At 43.4% G+C, this 20037-nt stretch overlaps 2 protein-coding genes across 4 annotated transcripts; one reads left to right on the top strand and one right to left on the bottom strand.

Annotated features, from left to right (window-relative positions):
• Positions 1-93: 93 nt before the first annotated feature.
• LOC131140141 (RNA polymerase II elongation factor ELL-like) lies at positions 94-12538 on the bottom strand. Its single transcript, XM_058090294.1, has 12 exons — positions 12207-12538; positions 10515-10559; positions 10305-10426; positions 9193-9353; positions 8035-8333; positions 4892-5016; positions 4338-4815; positions 4179-4266; positions 4024-4090; positions 1189-1360; positions 922-966; positions 94-848 (listed from the first exon to the last, which is right to left on the bottom strand). Exons 1-12 carry the CDS (start codon positions 12348-12350, stop codon positions 723-725), a joined length of 1872 nt encoding a protein of 623 aa, XP_057946277.1. The 5' UTR covers positions 12351-12538; the 3' UTR covers positions 94-722.
• On the top strand, positions 11561-19657 carry LOC131140145 (ankyrin repeat domain-containing protein 34B). Of its 3 annotated transcripts, none has more exons than XM_058090300.1 (5): positions 11561-11597; positions 13543-13770; positions 13841-14023; positions 14729-14942; positions 19081-19657. In XM_058090300.1, exons 2-5 carry the CDS (start codon positions 13570-13572, stop codon positions 19317-19319), a joined length of 837 nt encoding a protein of 278 aa, XP_057946283.1. In that variant the 5' UTR covers positions 11561-11597; positions 13543-13569; the 3' UTR covers positions 19320-19657. The 3 variants fall into 3 exon arrangements, with proteins under 3 accessions (XP_057946283.1, XP_057946282.1, XP_057946285.1); XM_058090299.1 differs by lacking the exon at positions 11561-11597 and adding an exon at positions 12636-12646; XM_058090302.1 differs by lacking the exon at positions 11561-11597 and having other exon boundaries at positions 13482-13770; positions 14729-14785; positions 14888-14942.
• Positions 19658-20037: the final 380 nt, after the last annotated feature.

The following is a 20037-nucleotide window of genomic DNA, read 5'->3' as shown; positions in this document are numbered from 1 at the left end:
CAAGTGAAGTATCGTAATGCCTATAAACGCGACGCAGGTAGATAATTGCGCAGCAAAGTTTTTATAGCAACACAAACATAAGCTGAAATTAGATTTGATGCACATTCAAATCGGAATTTATTCACATATTTTCTGATTTAGCTTTTGCCTATAGAATGTATTACAACTGAAGTGACCAAAATGAGCAAAAAAATTAAAAATCCTACACAAAATACTTTTTTTCTCTTGACAATTCATTTAAGCATGCATTCTGTAAAATATGCTGCATGCAACAATGCGTTTCCACCTTAATCCTTTGGACAACAAAAAAAATCCCTGAATACAGTTTTAGACATTGAGACAACACTGGTACCTTTACATAAAATGAGGGCTGAGGGTGTGAGACGGAACACTGACCTTACACATTAGTTTCACAAAAAAGACAAATCTCATCACTGTAGCTATTTACATTTGTCATCTGAGAGTGTGAACATGGACATGGCGCACGGGACACTAAAATATTCCAAAGCATCGTCATGTGCCTTGTCTTGGTTTAAGAGCCTTTGTTACACTGGCGATCCGGATCACCTCGGCATCGGCAACCGTTCCTCTGGCTGACCTTCTCCACGTCCCATGCGACTACCAGCCTATTCTGCGGCGAGTCCTACCGCTCAGAGCTCAGACTGTATCCACGCCCCTCGCTTCAACGTGCGGAAAGTAACATTTGACCCCCTCTTTTCTCTTCAGTTGGGGGCAGAATGCTGCTGAAGCTGTTGCTGGTCGAACTTGGATATGAGCTTCTTGATGTGCGCCAGTTTGTTGTGGAGATACTGACAACGGATCCTCTCCTGGCTGTAGTTGGGATTGGACTGGCGGCATACAAACACAAACACATTTTAAGTGGGTAAATATCACCTGCCGTTATTGAAAAGTAGGGGTTACCTTTTTTATGTTGCTATAATCGTGGAGTATCTGATTATGAACAGTCTGCAAGAGACACACAGATTAGCCCAGGTAAAAAAAGACATATTTTACCCAAGAGAGTGAGCTGCAGCAAAGTGGACGCTGTGGAGCTAACGGTAGCATCTGTACATTTATCAAATGTGAGAATTTTCATCCATATGGTGACAGCCTGTAGCCGAGGAAAAGCGTCAGCGGCCGATTACGACATCGAGTAATGGAAAAAGTGTTTTTAAGTCCCTATCTCACCTTGTATTTATGGGAATCGTGGTGGAGCTGTTTGAGCTGCGTGTCCAGCTCCATAAACTGTCTGGTGACACTGTCAATGCGGGCGTGCAGGTCTCGGTACTCGCTGTACTCCTTGTTGAACTCCTCCTTGTAAAGCTGCCGCTGAGTGTAGCTGCTAATATCTGTGTACTTCCTATAGAAGAACAATCACATTAGCAGTGATCACTTCATTTTATAGAACTTTGATATGACAGGATATTTGGCTGGATCATTTGTCCTACAAATTATTGCTGATTATTGTCAACATTATATTTAGAATTGGAAAGTCAAGGCTTTGAAATAAAATAAACACGCGCAGAAACATGATGTGAAACAATAAAAAAGTGTATTCGAAAATATTTATACATAAAGTCTATCAAGCGTCACTTTGTTGTGATTGCCTGAATATTGACTCCTTTCATTCTGCTATAGAATGCGCCCAGGTGTTACATTAGATCAGGGGTGCTCATTAAGTCGATCGCGATCTACCGGTCACTCGCGGAGGTGGTACTGGTCGATCGCTGGTCGATCGCGGCGTGACATTAAAAAAATATCATCCTCGCATCCATCCCCGTTACTTGATTGACATACAGGACAACCAGTCAGATGACAACTGAATTTTGACATTTAGGTCACCGCTCATGCGTAAACAACGATGCAAAGTGCTAAGCTAGTCGGCGAATTGCGTCAGATTTCAAGCCCTCGCTAAAGTTTATGGTCACTAAAATGAGTGAAGGAGCTGGACCAAGTAAAAAGGCAAAAACATATCACTTCCATACGGAATGGGAGGTGGACTTTTTTTTCACAATGTCTTTTTCCAAGTGCGTTTGCCTCATATGCCATTCTACCATCGCAGTACCAAAGAAGGGAAATGTGGAGTAATGTGGAGGTAATTACAAAAAATGTTAATAGTTAATTATGTGTGTTTTGCAATATTGGCTCATTTGGTTATGTAAGGTACATCAACATACATTGTACGTACAAATAATCCTCAATACATTTGAAAATAAATAGATGTTTTGCATTTTTGTAGTGGGTAGATCATTTTGACTCGGTCATTTTAAAAGTAGCTCGCATGCTGAAAAAGTGTGAGCACCCCTGCATTAGATGCACAGAGTGAACCCGCTTGTCATCCAGCCTGGTAGAGACGCACATGTCTATGTATTGAGGCCAGCAAAATGATCAAATTCGTTTCTATTTATCGTGTGGTTTATTGATTTTTGTGGCAAGCCCAGTCAAAATGATCAGTGATTGACACACTGCGAGTAGCTGACTTACAGTAATAATGGCAAAATTCATCTAGCTATACTTAATATCTCTAAGGTTGAACACAACCTACAGGAAATAGAAATTATCTGTTCCTGGGTCAACATGTCACCATCACAACAACTTCATTTACAGAAGATGGCGACAGTATGAAACTTAAAGTAAGAATGCCGTAACAGAGGTGATTACTGTGAGTACTGTGTTTGTGTGTGCCCTGGAGGAGAGCCTCTTCACATTAAAGGGTTGGTTCCAATTTTTTTGTCATGAAGTTGTATGACATCCCCATCAGCAGTGTAGTGCTTGTGTAGTAATTTACCCACTTTGTCCCATGAGCAGCCAGTTCTGGTCGCATTTCGTTGATAAGGAACGTAGTTCTGGTTAGTTGGTGGGGCCACTTAAGTCAAGAATTTGGCTTCTCAAAACAATATGCATTCAAAAGAGTAATACATTTGGAAAAAATACCCCTTCTAAATCGTTTGGCACTATTTTCTCTAAGTTGGTATCACTGCGTGCTGCCGCGAATAACAGATCTTGTCAAAACATGTTCCTTTCTTCTGTCTTGGGGCGTGTAGGAACGTAATCCTTCTCGCTGAAGTGTGCACCATGAAGCTGTTTCATCCCGGCCATTATTAACATCCCGTATACGGCAAGAAACCAAAGTTGTCTCGTGTTCATAACAGGAAAAACAAAGACTGCACAATTTTTTCAGATATGACGATATCAGTTGGCATAGTAGTCACTTTCACTCTCTTGCACCGCAGCGGCCTTCATCAGAGCATGTAAACAATGTGCAACTATACAATATATAACAATGTATAAGCGCTAGCGTGCAGTGATGGCAATAGTGCAGAGCCACTGAGAGGCCTTTTTTATTTTTTATTTTTTTTAGAGGCGTTTTGGTCTTACTCTTTTGAAGCATATTGTTTTGAGAAGCGGTGGTCGGCGCGCAGGCCACACAGCTAGGAGACCCGAGTTCGATTCCACCCTCTGCCATCTCTGTGTGGAGTTTGCATGTTCTCCCCGTGCATGCGTGGGTTTTCTCCGGGTACTCCGGTTTCCTCCCACATTCCAAAAACATGCTAGGTTAATTGGCCACTCCAAATTGTCCATAGGTATGAATGTGAGTGTGAATGGTTGTTTGTCTATATGTGCCCTGTGATTGGCTGGCCACCAGTCCAGGGTGTACCCCGTCTCTCGCCCGAAGACAGCACCCCTCACGTCGTGAGGATAAGGGGTAGAAAATGAATGAATGAATGTTTTGAGAAGCCAAACCCTTTACTTAAGTGGCACCACCAACTAAACTGATGAGTAACTATTTCCATCATCACTGAAATGCGAACAGAACTCATGTGCCATACAACGTTATGTCAAAAAAATCTGAACTATCCCTTTAAGACTAAACCTAGAAGACTTTCCTCCGATTCTTTCATAACGCATCTTGATGCCTCAGTCATATGGGACTCAGCAACCTTGACATAGTTATTCCCTTTTGCTATCAATGAGACTCGTGAGTGATGGCGTGGCACAATAACACGGCTTCAGAATACTTACGTTAAATAATCACTGCTATCATCAGCTGCTTGAGGCTCTTCCAAGTCAAACATCACTTCAGCAGGCTCTGTGGACGAAGTCAAGATAGTTACCAGCTTAATGAAACACCACACTGTACAGTAAATACGTCATCAGAGGTGTTCTTGTGTTCTCACCTGCACAGTCCACACCAGCTTGATTGGTTCCATCCCCTGGACTGTCACCTCTTTTCCTCTCTTTGTCGCCTCTCCTCCTTTCTTCAATCTATTAAAGCAGAATGAGAATGCCGTAGAAACAACAAGAATAGCATTTGTCTGCTTTATTCTTGTGCTCACCTGCTCTCTGTGTTTGTTCTTTTTCCTTTTAATGGACTTCTTGTCCACTTGAGGTACTTTAAGAGGCTGCTCAGATTCTGCTAGAGGCTCGGGCGTCTCCTGCTTGCAGGAAGTTTGCCTTAAGTATCCATCTGACCATCTGACGGCGTTATCTGTATCCCGAGGACAAGCTGCTGACAAAGAGTCCAAAAGTTTGCGGGGGTCAAGCGAGTGCTTCTGAGAGTCATCCCGTGGCGCCACTACGACGTCCCTGTGAGCTGCTTGGGGTGATGATCCCGATGCGGAAATGCCGCTTGCGGTTTTGCGGGACAAGTGGGAGATCCTTGTCTTCTTATTGGCCAGAGGGTCAGTGTATGTGTACTCCTCTGCCAGGGAATGTTTGGGACGGTGTGCCGGCGAGGAGTTGGGTGTGTCCCGGAGAGGGCTGACCTGGGTCTCGGGGATGCTGAGGAGGTTCTGTTGCGGCTGGAAAAGCCTCCTGTATGCCGAAAGAATGCCACAAGTAACAACAAGTGTGACTAGCACTTTCAAGTTCAGGCTTTAGCTGGTCTTACCTGACGAGGATGCGCTTCAGAAGCTGCTGGTCTCCTGATGTGTAACCAGGCCAGTCTTTCTGCAGCTCCTTATACAAAGCGTCCTTTAGCACTAAAGTGTTGTCTCTGCTGTTGACATGACCCACCTGCAAGCACACAGAGACATGCGCTGAGGAAATAGTGCTTACAGAGAAGCACTGCATCAAGAAAGGAAGCATATTTGGTCATTTATTACAAAGTTTAATTCCATGGTACGCTCGCTCATGCATTAGCGCAATATCATCAGGATGTATAATCAATGCCATAAATCCTCCAGCCAGTTATGAATGATAACCACAATGCATTACAAAAATAAACAAAATAATCCACAAACCAAAAGTTCACAGTACGCTTGCTCTTATACAAGAACAGGCAAGTAACGTACACATGTTGTGTAATTAATGCGATCAATCCTGTTGCCTGAACATCTACACAATGTAGATGTGTTATAATTAATGCAGTCGCTCCTCTGCCAGTTATTAATGATAACCACCACCTTGCACAATCAAAATAACCAGAAGAGCTTAAAATAAGCAAAGCTTAAAATTCGCTTGTTGATGCAAATGCATATTCACACAGTCTAGCTGTAGGCCTGTCACAATAACAAACCTCTCAATAATCAATATAATTGACAAAATGTTTTGAGACAACTTTTTCATAAATTATATAGCAGAATAATGAGACAGTACAGAAATGTTGGATTATCAACCGTATGGAAAGGTTGCATCTCTTCTCCAAGCGACACAGTCTGTGAGCGTGCACCATTTTGACGATCAAACTCCTCAGTAAGTGTTGACTGTTGGGATGAAGGCCCTGCCGCTGTGGCATCTGGCTTAAAAACCATGGCTTTTGTGCCTTCATTTATATTAGCGTTTGTTGGTAACTGCTAACACTTTGTCTGCCACCTCCAAGTACTGTGGGACAAGGAGGCTGACAGGAGAGTTCACTCTCGCCGTTTATTCTACTATACAGTGCATCCGGAAAGTATTCACAGCGCTTCACTTTTTCTACATTTTGTCATGTTACAGCCTCATTCCAAACTGTATTAATTTAATCTCTTACCTCAAAATTCTACACAAAATACTCCATTATGACAATGTGAAAAAAGGTTTTTTTTTACATGTTTTGAATTTAATAAAAAAAATTAAAAAAAGTATTCACAGCCTTTGCTTAATACTTTGTTGATCCACCTTTGGCAGCAATTACAGCCTCAAGTCTTTTTGAATATGATCCCACAAGTTTAGCACACCTATCTTTAGGCAGTTTTGCCCATTCTTCTTTGCAATAAGTCTCAAGCTCCATCAGGTTGGATGGGAGACGTCTGTGCACAGCCATTTTCACATCTCTCCAGAGATGTTCCATCGGATTCAAGTCTGGACTCTGGCTGGGCCACTCCAGGACATTCACGGAGTAGTTCTGAAGCCAATCTTTGGAGATCTTGGCTGTGTGCTTCGGGTCGTTGACCTCAGGCTGGGGCGAAGGTTCATTTTTCAGCAGGACAAGAGCGCTCTGGAGCAGGTTTTCATCCAGGATATCTCTATATATTGCTGCATTCATTTTTCCTTCTATCCTGACTAGTCTGCCAGTTCCTGCTGCTGAAAAACATCCCCACAGCATGATGCTGCCACCACCATGCTTCACTGTAGGGATGGTATTGGCCTGGTGATGAGCAGTGCCTGGTTTCCTCCAAACATGGCGCCTGGCATTCACACCAAAGAGTTCAATCTTTGTCTCATCAGACCAGAGAATTTGGTTTCTCATGGTCTGAGAGTCATTCAGGTGCTTTTTGGCAAATTCCAGACGGGCTGCCATGTTCCTTTTACTAAGGATTGGCTTTCGTCTGGCCACTCTACCATACAGGCCTGATTGGTGGATTGCTGCAGAGATGGTTGTCCTTCTGGAAGGCTCTCCTCTCTCCACAGAGGAACGCTGGAGCTCTGACAGAGTGACCATCGGGGCCTTGGCCACCTCCCTGACTAAGGCCCTTCTTCCCCGATCGCTCAGTTTAGAAGGCCGGCCAGCTCTAGGAAGAGTCCTGGTGGTTCCAAACGTCTTCCATTTACGAATAATGGAGGCCACTGTGCTCATTGGGACCTTCAAAGCAGCAGAAATGTTTCTGTATCCTTCCCCAGATTTGTGCCTCAAGACAATCCTGTCTCGCAGGTCTACAGACAGTTCTTTTGACTTCATGCTTGGTGTTTGTGCTCTGACATGCACAGTCAACTGTGGGACCTTATATAGACAGGTGTGTGCCTTTCCAAATCATGTCCAATCAACTGAATTTACTGCAGGTGGACTCCAATTAAGCTGTAGAAAGATCTCAAGGATGATCAGTGGAAAAAAGATGCACCTGAGCTCAATTTTGAGCTTCATGGCAAAGGCTGTGAATACTTATGTAAATGTGATTTCTTAGTTTTTTATATTTTTTTTTATTGGTTCTACTAACTATTGGTATAGTTTTTTCTATTTTTAATAAATTCAAAACAAGTAAAAAAAAAAACTTTTTCACATTGTCATAATGGAGTATTTTGTGTAGAATTTTGAGGTAAGAGATTAAATTAATACAATTTGGAATGAGGCTGTAACATGACAAAATGTGGAAAAAGTGAAGCGCTGTGAATACTTTCCGGATGCACTGTACGTAGAACCACTGAGCACAGACACATGCAGAGTGAACCCTCTTGTCATCCAGCCTATAGGATCCAGAGAGACAGGGAAAACAAGCAGGCATATATGTATGCAAATGTCAATTTATCGAGGCGGCATCATAAATCATTTGATTTATCAATTATTGTGACGGGCTTACACAGATGTGTCATATAATCAACATGATGGCTCCATTAATGATAATAACCATCATGCATAATAATGAATAATCAAAAGAACTAAAAAGAAACTCAAAAAGCCACAAGAGCAAGCACACATTGTAGATGTGTTGGATAATTAATGTAGTCTCTCCTGCAGCGGCTTATTCATAATAACCACCACCTTGCACCATAGAAATAACCAAAGGATCTGTAAATAATGCAGCGAAGCTGTGCCACATAATCATTTTGAATTGTTCCACCCACCAGTGATGATAACCACCACCTTGCATGACAGAGGTAAATAGAAAAAGTCCAAACCTCCTTCAGCAGAGAGTCCAGCATTCCTTTATCTCTGGCGGTAAGTCCATCTTTCTGCAGTCTCAGCATCAGCTCGGGTCTTTTGTACGGCCTCAGGGCCAGCAAGTGTGTCACCCGCTCTCTGATTGGTCGCTGCTGCACCTCACTGGTGGTCCTCCCATTGGGTACTCCGGCGTCCTTTGTCTTCCCTGTGGAGACGCCTGCTGCCTTGATGCCGCTGAAAAGGGACTTGGTGGAGCGCCGAGGTTTGGTCAGGCTGGCGAGGGCTGGGGCAGGGGCGCGCACCGTCACCTTCTTGCCTGCAGGGCGGCAGCAAAATGAATCGGCATACAAATGCAATCGGGCAATGAGGCGGTACTTGTATTATCAAAGGTGACCTCATACACTCAAATGTTTAGCTCTCATTCAAATCAAGCTCATTAGAAAGCCACTGCATATGCATGTGTGTTTGTTGTGCGACTCCCACTCAAACCAAGACACCACAGGCAGGAAAAAGCTGGGCATCTTATTTTATCGTCTTGAAGTGTTACACATTTTTTTTAATGACCCAATTTCCTTTTCCTCAGAAAGCCACACTTGTGTTGTGACACACTCTGTGAGCGGAAGAAGTGAAATCTAATTTTGGAAATGACTGCGCTGTTACATTGACTTCCGCTGAATCGACACAAGCATCGGCGTACGTGTGTGATCAACCCACAAACTTTACAGCAAAGGGGTGTGGCACCAGAGTTTTTTATTGGCTTGCAAGCATATTATAACAAATATCGGTCCCCTATTGAGCAAAATAGATTTTTTTTAATGATGATCCAACAGTAATATGTCTCCCTAGAGTCTGTTTATGAGCACCAAATATGAGAATAATCTATCTCTCTCATCTGTTTGCTGCGATTATGAGAGAAGAGGTGCTCAAATGGTCGTTTTCGAAGATTTTAGTTTTTGATTTGAGTGCTTTTTGGGGCACAAAATGCTGTGTTCCCAGTAGGCCTTACTAAAAGGACATTTTTTCAGCAACAAGGCTAGATTTTGGCCAACACACTTCGATACACTATTGGGGAACCTCTGAGACCTAATGAAAAATGATATAGTATGGAGGCTATAATTTAAACCCAGCCCAGGTTAGGGCATTACAAAAAGGAGGAAAAACAAATAGCGTCCTACCCTGGAAGCGCCCGCCGTGCTTGATGACGATGGCTCCCCGGCTGCGGGTCTCCTCCTCGGCCTGCGCCATGCTCTGCAGGGCTTTGTCGTACGAGTCATCTGTCGCCTTGACCGTCATCTTTTTCTGAATCACGCCGAGACATGACAGCTCCTGCACACCACTGAAGGGGAAGAGGGTGATGCCTTAACAGTGTGAGGACATTTGCAAATACTGAAACTACCATATATGCATTCTCATCAGAACATGGCGAGAAATGAAAAACACAGCATTAACCGGAAAGGGAAAAGGAGCCCAGATGTCCACCTTGGTGGAAAGATGGACTCGTGGCAGCTTAAAACTAGGGTTGTCCCAGTCTGCGGTCTGATATTGATATTGGGCCGATATAATGACGATAAACCGTCATTTATCACGGTAAATTAGTGGCAGACCAACCGGCATAAGGGAATTTCTGCAAAGTAGAATTCCTTATTAATAAACTAAACATTTCCGTAGTCAGAGCATAGAAAACCTGTGCATGACTTTCCACGGTAAATAACATTTTTACCATGATTTAGTATAATTACCTTTACACTAACGTGACATAATAGATAATAGACATAAAATAAACCATTTAAGACATACGTAAGCTGCGTGTGTGTGTTTCAACAAATAGTCAATACAATAGTCTGCGTTACGACGATGATGACGATGACTATTATTGTTATTATTATGTTGTTATTGTGCCTGTTGCTTGGTGTTACTAGTGTTACTAGTGCCTCCTAGTGGCCATTGTAGATTACAGTTCATCAATATCGAGTGATGTTCGAACCGCGATACAGCGAAATACGCCTGTATCAGATTATATCAGCTGCATCTAAAATCTCAGATATTGGCACTCCGATACATGCTGTCGATTCCAGACTCTGTCCCAGCTACTATATCCAGCAACGGCCGGATAGACCCACGGTGACCACAACAACAGCATGTTAAGCATGGAATAGGAGTGATGTGGGCCGTGTGTATTTTTCATCAAAGTCCAGAAAAGACGTTGCAGCCGAGTTCAACATATGCACAAGTTTCTTTCTTTCTAACACTTTCTAAAGTGTTTTGTGCGTGTGTATTTTACTCGTACCTCATGCTGAGTTGCTGGATGCAGTCAAAGCTCCCGTGGGGATTGTCCTGGGCGACGTTGGTCACCCCAAACATGAAGCTCCTCGCCTCACCTCCATTCTTGCAGCAGGGAATTGTGATTTTCTACAGTTGGAGAAACGGAGAGTTTGATTTATGCCAAAAAAAAGAAAGAATGCTTTTAATATGAAGGTATGTTGAAAGTGATTCTCACCCCTTGGTTTCCATTGAAAGAGATGGTGGGTGGGGCAGATGAAGCCTAAAAAGGAAAGGAAATCATTTAAAGACTGGCTGATTAAAAACATAAAGGATTCATTCTACTCTGTACATTTCTTATTGCACTAACTACATTTTTTTGGGACCCACGGTCCTCAAAACACCACCCACCATGTTCCAAATGTGTGTTCTTTTGAATGGATGTCAAACTATGAATCATGATTGTTTTTTTTTCCCTTTTCTTCTTCCCCCAGTCTTGACAGCAGAACTTGGTAGTCATCCCACATGTCCCTGCCTGGAAATGACTGCTGTGTACATCGGGTGTGCTTTCAATTTAATACATCTAATGACGAGGCTGCCCAGGGAAAGCACTCGCATTATGACACAAGCCTCCAACCAGTCGCTTCATTAAGTATGTATAAACAATTTAATACATCATTGTGCCATCATGAATGTGAGTGTGAATGGTTGTTTGTCTATATGTGCCCTGTGATTGGCTGGCGACCAGTTCGGGGTGCACCCCGCCTCTCGCCCGAAGACAGTTGGGATAGGTTCCAGCACCCTTGTGACACTTGTGAGGATAAGCGCTAGAAAATGAATGAATTGTGCCATCATCACATCTGCCTTTACAATAACAATAATGGTCATTTAATAATGTAATGAGAATATTGAGAAGTGTTTTCTCTACAGCCACAATAGTAACTATAATGTTATTTATATTGGGGTGGCTAAATCTGCAGGGTCTGCAGCCTACTAGTCCGCATTTGTGGGCTGCATGACATAATTAGAAAGAAATTAAAGTTTGGGAACTTAAGACACTAATTGTTGAAGCTTTGTAGGTGGAATTCTGTCCCATTCTTGCAGGCAGGCCAGTGTAGTACCCACTCTTTTATTACAAAGACATGTTGTTGTAACACATGCAGAATATCTCCTGTAAAGCTTACATTTTAAAAACTAATAACTTCTATGATATCACAGTCTGAATAAATTGGTCCCCATGCCTGAGTTTGACACATGTTGACTATTCACAAGGCTGGTCTTGGATGGAGGAGGAACCTCAGAAAGTCCGGCATTCGTCCAGGTAGGCTACTACTGGCCCTGTTGGGTGCAGACCATTAAATTGGACACAGCCAGTTATATTAGGAAGATACACTCAAACTGCCTGAAGCATTGAATGCAGGCGTGCAAACAGGTGGTTTCCCTTGTTACTCTCATCTATGCTGACCTGCCATTATCACGGTAACAAGCTACATCACTGGAAAGTCCAACAAGGAGGAGATGTGTGGTTTCCATGTTGGCTGTCTGTGAAATGACCTATTTCTAAACAACTGGGAAGTGCTTCATAGAGGAAGTGCGCCACTCCAACACTGCCTACATCCACACTATTTTCATTTCAAGTTGATCAACCTTGCCGGAAGAGCACTTTGGAGCTGCATACATTTTATTAATTGAGTGTTTAATCTCTACAAAGTGAACAAATGATCACACCACCACCACCACCACCATCATCATCATCATCATCATCATCACTCTTTCCTGGCCGCTTTCAACTGTTAACATATGCTTATTTTTCCGCATTCAATTGTGTAACGTGGAATTGTATGTCAGTCTTTGGCGGACTTAAAAACAGAGATTCGGTGTGGAGTAGATATTATCAGTAGGCTAAGCTAACAGCTAAAAACTAGCTTACCTTGTCGTGGTGAAAGGTGCTAATGGCTCTAGCCGCACTGTCAGTTAGTTTGACGTGAAACACCGAAACGTTGGCGCCACGGCTCCTCGGCAGCGGGCAGCCGCCGGACAGCCCGTAGCTGCGGTTCTCCTCGAGAGCCAGCATGGGGCAGCGAGGGTGCCGCCAGCCTCCTTACTAGAGAACCGCTTCCAAAAGGTAAACAAACGGACATTGGCGGAGGAAGAATACAACGCTGGACTTGTTCGCCTTTTTCTCTGGTCTAGTTGTGCTGATTCCTCCGCCGCGCGCTCTTCTCCGAGTACAACGCCTTACGTCATCGCGCTTACGTGTGCGCGATTGGCCAGAGGCGTAAATAATCTGTGACGTAAGTGGTGACGTATGTACGACCACTTCCCGTTTGCCTTCCTGCTTAACACATTTAGGAATTTCTTCACAATAACGTAAAAGTTGCCTCGGGCTTTATGTCGGTTTTTAATGAAACTTTTTTAATGAAAAATCTTAAACTTAGACTAATCTATTTGAACATATAGTTTTTCAAAGTCCTGTATACCTGCGCTTATTTCCGTTTTAATTAATAATTTTAAGAATGCATTTATAGAAAACATAGAATATTTTATACCGCTCAAGCGAAAATACTGTCAACATGGTTTCGAATGCCCAACCAGTCTGTTACTCAACTGCAGAGAGTCTCAGGCATCTATTAGGGTGTAGTGTCTACAACAGTGAGACCTTTATTTGTGCAAATTGTCTTGAAGGCACCATAATCAAAATGTTGTATTTCGTCACAGTGGTTGGGGCGTTCACTCAACTTCAAATTTTATAACTATATTCAAATATCAAATTATGTATATTATTTAATCCTGTTGGGTTTTTTGTTTTAAATAAAAATAATGCTACAATATCAATTATTATATTTTAAACCATGGCCTCGATTCACATTATACTGTATATGATTTCTACTTGGTTGTTTTTCTTCCTGCATGAAATGAATTTAGTCATAAATTATTCGGAGCACGGCATCAATGAGAACTGAGACCATAATTTGAGGACATGTATGCTGTCATTGTGAAGAAAGTATATTTGGATATATACGTATAGTTGGAGTCTAGTTGGATATAATGTGTTTTCATGTGCGTTTGAAGCCAGCAGAGGTGCCAAATCTGACTCACCAAAGTCTCTCTGAGTCTTTGTAGCGCTCGCCTAGCAACAGGTGACATTTGAACCTCTCCTTTAACCCGCCAGTGAGGAAAGGACAGAGCAGCCAGAACTCTTCCAGAAAGAGGTCGATAAAAGCTACTGGCCCTTCCAATCATGCATGTTCATTGTTTCTTTGTAGGAAGGCGAATTGATCCGGGTGGACCCCATGACCGACACCAGCTCCCTTATTAGTGCCGCGGCCTCCGGAAAGCTGCGCCTGGTGCGCCTGCTTGTGGAAGGTGGGGCACAAGTGGATGGATGCGACTCCAGGGAGGAGACGGCCCTGCTGGCCACTTGTAAAGCCCTACGAGGAGAACCTCCTGGACCTGAAGCCATGAAGATCATCACCTACCTGCTCCAGAACAGGGTCTGTCAACTTTTACCATTACATTTCAATACTTTAGGCATTAAAATGGCAGTTTTTGTTCGCGCTGAAGGCTGATCCAAATGCAAGGGACCAGGAGGGGCGGACCGCGTTGATGTACGCCTGCATGGAGAGAGCCAGAGCTCAGGTGGCGTCCCTTCTGCTGTCTGCAGGGGCTGATCCCAGCATGGTGGACCATTCGGGAGCTTCGGCCCTTGTCTATGCCGTCAACACACAAGATGAGCCCACGCTGAAGGTCTGTCAGAAGATGTAACTCCAGGACAAAAAGGAAGAAAGGAGATAAAAAAAAACAGTATGGGGATAGTTAAGATGTGTAGCAAAGCCTGTTTGTTTTGACAAATGTAACTGAATGTAATCCTTCTAACTGTATGGTTCTTTCTTTGTGGCTTGTATCCTCCATGTTCCTTGTTGTCATGGTGATATGATGTTTAATATGTATCCAGATTGTTGATATCTTTGACAACAAGCCTTCTTGCTTTTACTGGTGCTACACTTACAGTAGCTTGATGTAGATTTTATATCATATATACATATATATATAATTCTCTTCTTACGTGGGGTTTTTAACCTCCTTAACTCATTATCCCGAATGCTTGAGCCCAACAACATATTTATACATTGGGGTTTTTTTTGCATGAGAGGCAAAAAGGTGATGATGCAACTCTCCACTAATGCATTAACATTTTAGAGCACTATTAACATAACTCATAAAAAGTGCCACAAGGTGGTAGAAGTACATTTAATAAGAGCTCGGCAGGGATCAAGTGAATGAAAAAAATCACACATGACAGGAACCAGGAAGTGAGGGAGATTTTTCTCATGTTTGGTTCTCATAAAGAGGCTCTAAGGACAAGCTGTATAGGACAAATCAATTTGTATCATAGGGGACCTCATGGCTGTTTTTGACTAATATCTGATACCTCCACGTGTTGTGTTTTAGGTATTAATGGATGCCTGCAGGGCCAAAGGACGTGAAATCATCATCATTGCCACAGAAGTAAGCAGTGGGGCTGAGTGTCCAAGCTACCCGGACATCCTCTCACCCCTTGACACATCTTCTTCTGTGTCCTGCATGTCCCCGTCCGACATTGTCCTCAAGATGGGCTCTCCCAACTCCTCTGAGAGTGAGAACATCTTCAGCTTCAAAGGAACAGGTGAGTGAGAACAGGTTTTTTTTTGGTATAGGACCAACGACGCTTGGAAAGGAACCCCAAAAAGGGGTGAAAAGCTGTGGGTTCAACACCAGTTTTTATGGAAAAGAAGCCAACTCATGCTCATCACAAGAGATGTCAGCAAATGTGAATTTTGTGGTGTGATGCCACCACAGAAAGCAAGGAAATGTGATGATAACCATAGAACCAGGAAATTGAACTTTATTGCAATGTGGCTAGTCAGTGCAATATCAGCTATACAATCACTTTGTAAGAGCAGTTGGAAAAAAGGCCAAGCAGCAGTGCTTCTACTGTAGCCTGGAGGGTCACACGGAGGCAAGTCCAGACAGAGAAGGGTGGATGCCTGCTGCTTTGAAATCAGTCCCGTGCTGATGCAAATAGCTGCTGCTCTATCATACAGTATTATGATCATATTTCATATTGAATCATTTCATAATAATCAGATAAAAATGTCAGCAGTAAAACATCACTGAAGATGTGAGGAGGATAAAAAGTGTGTTTATTGTGAGGATTTGTTGTGTTGGTAAACATCCGTTAGCCAAGGTTAGCCTGAATGGTGGCGTCATGGTGTGCCTTGTATGCAAGGAGTTGGTCCTTAGCTCAGCCATCTGGGTGGTCGTGGCGTTTTCAATGAGCCTATGAGGCACTTCTACTTAAGTCCAATCAATTCTGACAGGAACAGGAAAGGAACAGGAACAGGAACACTGTTGTCCATTCATTCATTCATTCATTTTCTACCGCTTTTTCCTCACGAGGGTCGCGGGGGGTGCTGGAGCCTATCCCAGCTGTCTTGGGGCGAGAGGCGGGGTACACCCTGGACTGGTCGCCAGCCAATCACAGGGCACATATAGCGCTGTTGTCCAGTTTATGTTTTTTTTTTTTAAATCATAGATTTTTTTTGCACACCATTTACAAGCACTGATACTAGAGTACATTTTATTCAACAAGATAGCAAAGCACATTTGTTTCATTTGTGTAATGTTGGTTATACTTTGGCTCAGTTGGGGTTAGAGGGTTAGGGTTAGTGTTAGAGAGGGATAGGGTTAGGATTACAGTGGGGGTTAGAGGGTTAGGGTTACAGGGTTAGGGTTAGAGGGTTAGGGTTAGAGGGTTAGGGTTTGAGCATTAGGGTTACAGTTTGGGTTAGAGGGTTAGGGTTACAGTTTGTGTTAGAGGGTTAGAGGGTTAGGGTTACAGTTTGGGGTAGAGGGTTAGGGTTAGAGGGTTAGGGTTACAGTTTGGGTTAGAGGTTTAGGTAGTTAGCGTTAAAGGGTTAGAGGGTTAGGATTACAGTTAGGGTTAGAGGGTTAGGGTTAGAGGGTTAGGGTTAGAGGGTTAGGGTTACAGGTTGGGTTAGAGGGTTAGAGGGTTAGAGGGTTAGGGTTAGAGGGTTAGGATTACAGTTTGGGGTAGAGGGTTAGGGTTAGAGGGTTAGGGTTAGAGGGTTAGGGTTAGAGGGTTAGGGTTAGAGGGTTAGGGTTTGAGCATTAGGGTTACAGTTTGGGTTAGAGGGTTAGGGTTACAGTTTGTGTTAGAGGGTTAGAGGGTTAGGGTTACAGTTTGGGGTAGAGGGTTAGGGTTAGAGGGTTAGGGTTACAGTTTGGGTTAGAGGGTTAGGTAGTTAGCGTTAAAGGGTTAGAGGGTTAGGATTACAGTTAGGGTTAGAGGGTTAGGGTTAGAGGGTTAGGGTTAGAGGGTTAGGATTACAGTTTGGGGTAGAGGGTTAGGGTTAGAGGGTTAGGGTTACAGTTTGGGTTAGAGGGTTAGGGTTACAGTTTGGGTTAGAGGGTTAGGGTTAGAGGGTTAGGGTTTGAGCATTAGGGTTACAGTTTGGGTTAGAGGGTTAGGGTTACAGTTTGGGGTAGAGGGTTAGGGTTAGAGGGTTAGGGTTACAGTTTGGGTTAGAGGGTTAGGTAGTTAGCGTTAAAGGGTTAGAGGGTTAGGATTACAGTTAGGGTTAGAGGGTTAGGGTTAGAGGGTTAGGGTTAGAGGGTTAGGATTACAGTTTGGGGTAGAGGGTTAGGGTTAGAGGGTTAGGGTTAGAGGGTTAGGGTTACAGTTTGGGGTAGAGGGTTAGGTAGTTAGCATTAAAGGGTTAGAGGGTTAGGATTACAGTTAGGGTTAGAGGGTTAGGGTTAGAGGGTTAGGGTTACAGTTAGGGTTAGAGGGTTAGGGTTAGAGGGTTAGGGTTAGAGGGTTAGGATTACAGTTTGGGGTAGAGGGTTAGGGTTAGAGGGTTAGGGTTACAGTTTGGGTTAGAGGGTTAGGGTTAGAGGGTTAGGGTTAGAGGGTTAGGGTTACAGTTTGGGTTAGAGGGTTAGGGTTAGAGGGTTAGGGTTAGAGGGTTAGGGTTAGAGGGTTAGGGTTAGAGGGTTAGGGTTAGAGGGTTAGGGTTAGAGGGTTAGGGTTTGAGCATTAGGGTTACAGTTTGGGTTAGAGGGTTAGGGTTACAGTTTGGGGTAGAGGGTTAGGGTTACAGTTTGGGTTAGAGGGTTAGGTAGTTAGCGTTAAAGGGTTAGAGGGTTAGGATTACAGTTAGGGTTAGAGGGTTAGGGTTACAGGTTGGGTTAGAGGGTTAGAGGGTTAGGGTTAGAGGGTTAGGGTTAGAGGGTTAGGGTTACAGGTTGGGTTAGAGGGTTAGAGGGTTAGAGGGTTAGGGTTAGAGGGTTAGGGTTAGAGGGTTAGGGTTACAGTTTGGGGTAGAGGGTTAGGGTTAGAGGGTTAGGGTTAGAGGGTTAGGGTTACAGTTTGGGGTAGAGGGTTAGGTAGTTAGCGTTAAAGGGTTAGAGGGTTAGGATTACAGTTAGGGTTAGAGGGTTAGGGTTAGAGGGTTAGGGTTAGAGGGTTAGGATTACAGTTTGGGGTAGAGGGTTAGGGTTAGAGGGTTAGGGTTACAGTTTGGGTTAGAGGGTTAGGGTTAGAGGGTTAGGGTTAGAGGGTTAGGGTTACAGTTTGGGTTAGAGGGTTAGGGTTAGAGGGTTAGGGTTAGAGGGTTAGGGTTACAGTTTGGGTTAGAGGGTTAGGTAGTTAGCGTTAAAGGGTTAGAGGGTTAGGATTACAGTTTGGGTTAGAGGGTTAGGGTTACAGTTTGGGTTAGAGGGTTAGGTAGTTAGCGTTAAAGGGTTAGAGGGTTAGGATTACAGTTTGGGTTAGAGGGTTAGGGTTACAGTTTGGGTTAGAGGGTTAGGTAGTTAGCGTTAAAGGGTTAGAGGGTTAGGATTACAGTTTGGGTTAGAGGGTTAGGATTACAGTTTGGGTTAGAGGGTTAGGGTTAGAGGGTTAGGGTTAGGATTACAGTTTGGGTTAGATGGTTAGGGTTAGAGGGTTAGGGTTAGAGGGTTAGGGGTACAGTTTGGGTTAGAGGGTTAGGTAGTTAGCCTTAAAGGGTTAGGGTTAGGATTACAGTTTGGGTTAGAGGGTTCGTTTTAGGTGGTTAGGGTTAGAGGGTTAAGGGGTTATGGTTAGAGAGTTAGAGGGTTAGAGGATAAGGATTAGAGAATTCGAGGGTTGGGGTTGGGGTTAGAGAGTTAGAGGTTCACAGGGTTAGAGATTAAAAGGGTTGGGGGTTAGGATTAGAGAGTTAGAGGGTTTGGGGTTTAGGGTTAGAAGGTTAGAGTGTTAGGGTTAGAGCATTATGGGGTGAGGGGGTTAGGGTTAGAGTGTTAGAGGGATAGGGGGTTAGAGTGTTAGAGGGTGAAAGGGTTACGGGGTTAGGGATAGAGAGTTAGAGGTTTACGGGGTTATGGTTAGAAGGTTAGAGGGTCAGGGGTTTAGGGTTAGAGCGTTAGAGGGTTAGGGGTTTAGGGTTAGAGCGTTAGGGGTTTAGGGTTAGAAGGTTAGGGGGTTAGGGGTTTAGGGTTAGAAGGTCAAAGGGTCAGGGTTGGAGGGATGGTTAGGGGTTACTGTACGTATGTGCTGTGCTAGCAGACGCAGAAACAACAAAAAAGCTCAGATTCTTGTCCCTGTTCTTGTTGCAAGACAGATTGAGTTTATTTATGCATATTAATATACAAATGTAATACATACTTGTATAAAATACAAAGTATGCACTGATGGAACTAGCTAACTTACTTCTAATTCAAACTGGCCACCTTTTGAGTCCTGTGTGTGTGATTATCAGTCTTACCATTTGATTGGCTGGGAAGCATCATCAAGCCGCCCTCCGGTGGCCTCCGGTGGCCTCCGGTGGCCTCCACCCAGGCAGGGAATGATGTTCTCCGAGCCGTGGCTGAACATTCCCAATCTGGACCGTCTCACCAAAGCTTACGAGGAAGGCCTGAAGTGGAGGAACCTGCACAAGGAGAGAGGCGGAGAGGATGTACATCACTCCCAAAGCCGCAGGAACACTCTACCCTCTGACAAGCCTCTGCTTCCCCTCCCGCCCTTGGTGAACAAATCAAGCACTCCCCTCCAAGTCTCCAAAAGTCCGCCCTGGTCATCTTCATGCAGGACATCAGGAAGGAGACCCTCGCTCCCGCCGCTCCCCATCATCATGGCGCCTCTTGTTTCTTGGAGGAACAGGAACGTACCACGACGCCACTCCGTGCAGCTTGAACACATTTGAGGAGAATTTAGGACTATTTTTGACAAGGTGCATATTTTTGTTGTTTTTTTTTAGGTTGTAGATATACTTTATTGATGCCATAAATTCATACATGTCTACACATATACTACATATTGAACTTCTTGAAGTTGATACGGAGTTAATTATTTAGAACAATTTTTACCTTTTTTTTTTTTACCAATTGTCTAAAAGTCCATTTTAATTACAGTAAATACTAAATACATGTTATAAAAATATACATTTAATAATATATATTAAATATTTCTATTAATTTCAGAAATATATTTTATTCTTAATGATTGTGTCTTTACTATCAGTGTATATACAGTGAAGAAAATAAGTATTTGAACACCCTGCTATTTTGCTATTTCTCCCACTTAGAAATCATGGAGGGGTCTGAAATTTTCATCGTAGGTGCATGTCCACTGTGAGAGAGATAAACTAAAAAGAAAAATCCAGAAATCACAATGCATGATTTTTTTAACAATTTATTTGTGTGATACAGCTGCAAAT

This window comes from Doryrhamphus excisus, chromosome 13 (genome assembly GCF_030265055.1).
Source record: "Doryrhamphus excisus isolate RoL2022-K1 chromosome 13, RoL_Dexc_1.0, whole genome shotgun sequence".
In the NCBI taxonomy this organism is placed as follows: Eukaryota; Metazoa; Chordata; class Actinopteri; order Syngnathiformes; family Syngnathidae; genus Doryrhamphus; species Doryrhamphus excisus.
Note: the sequence above shows the minus strand (reverse complement) of the source record. Positions and strands in the feature narration are given on the sequence as shown.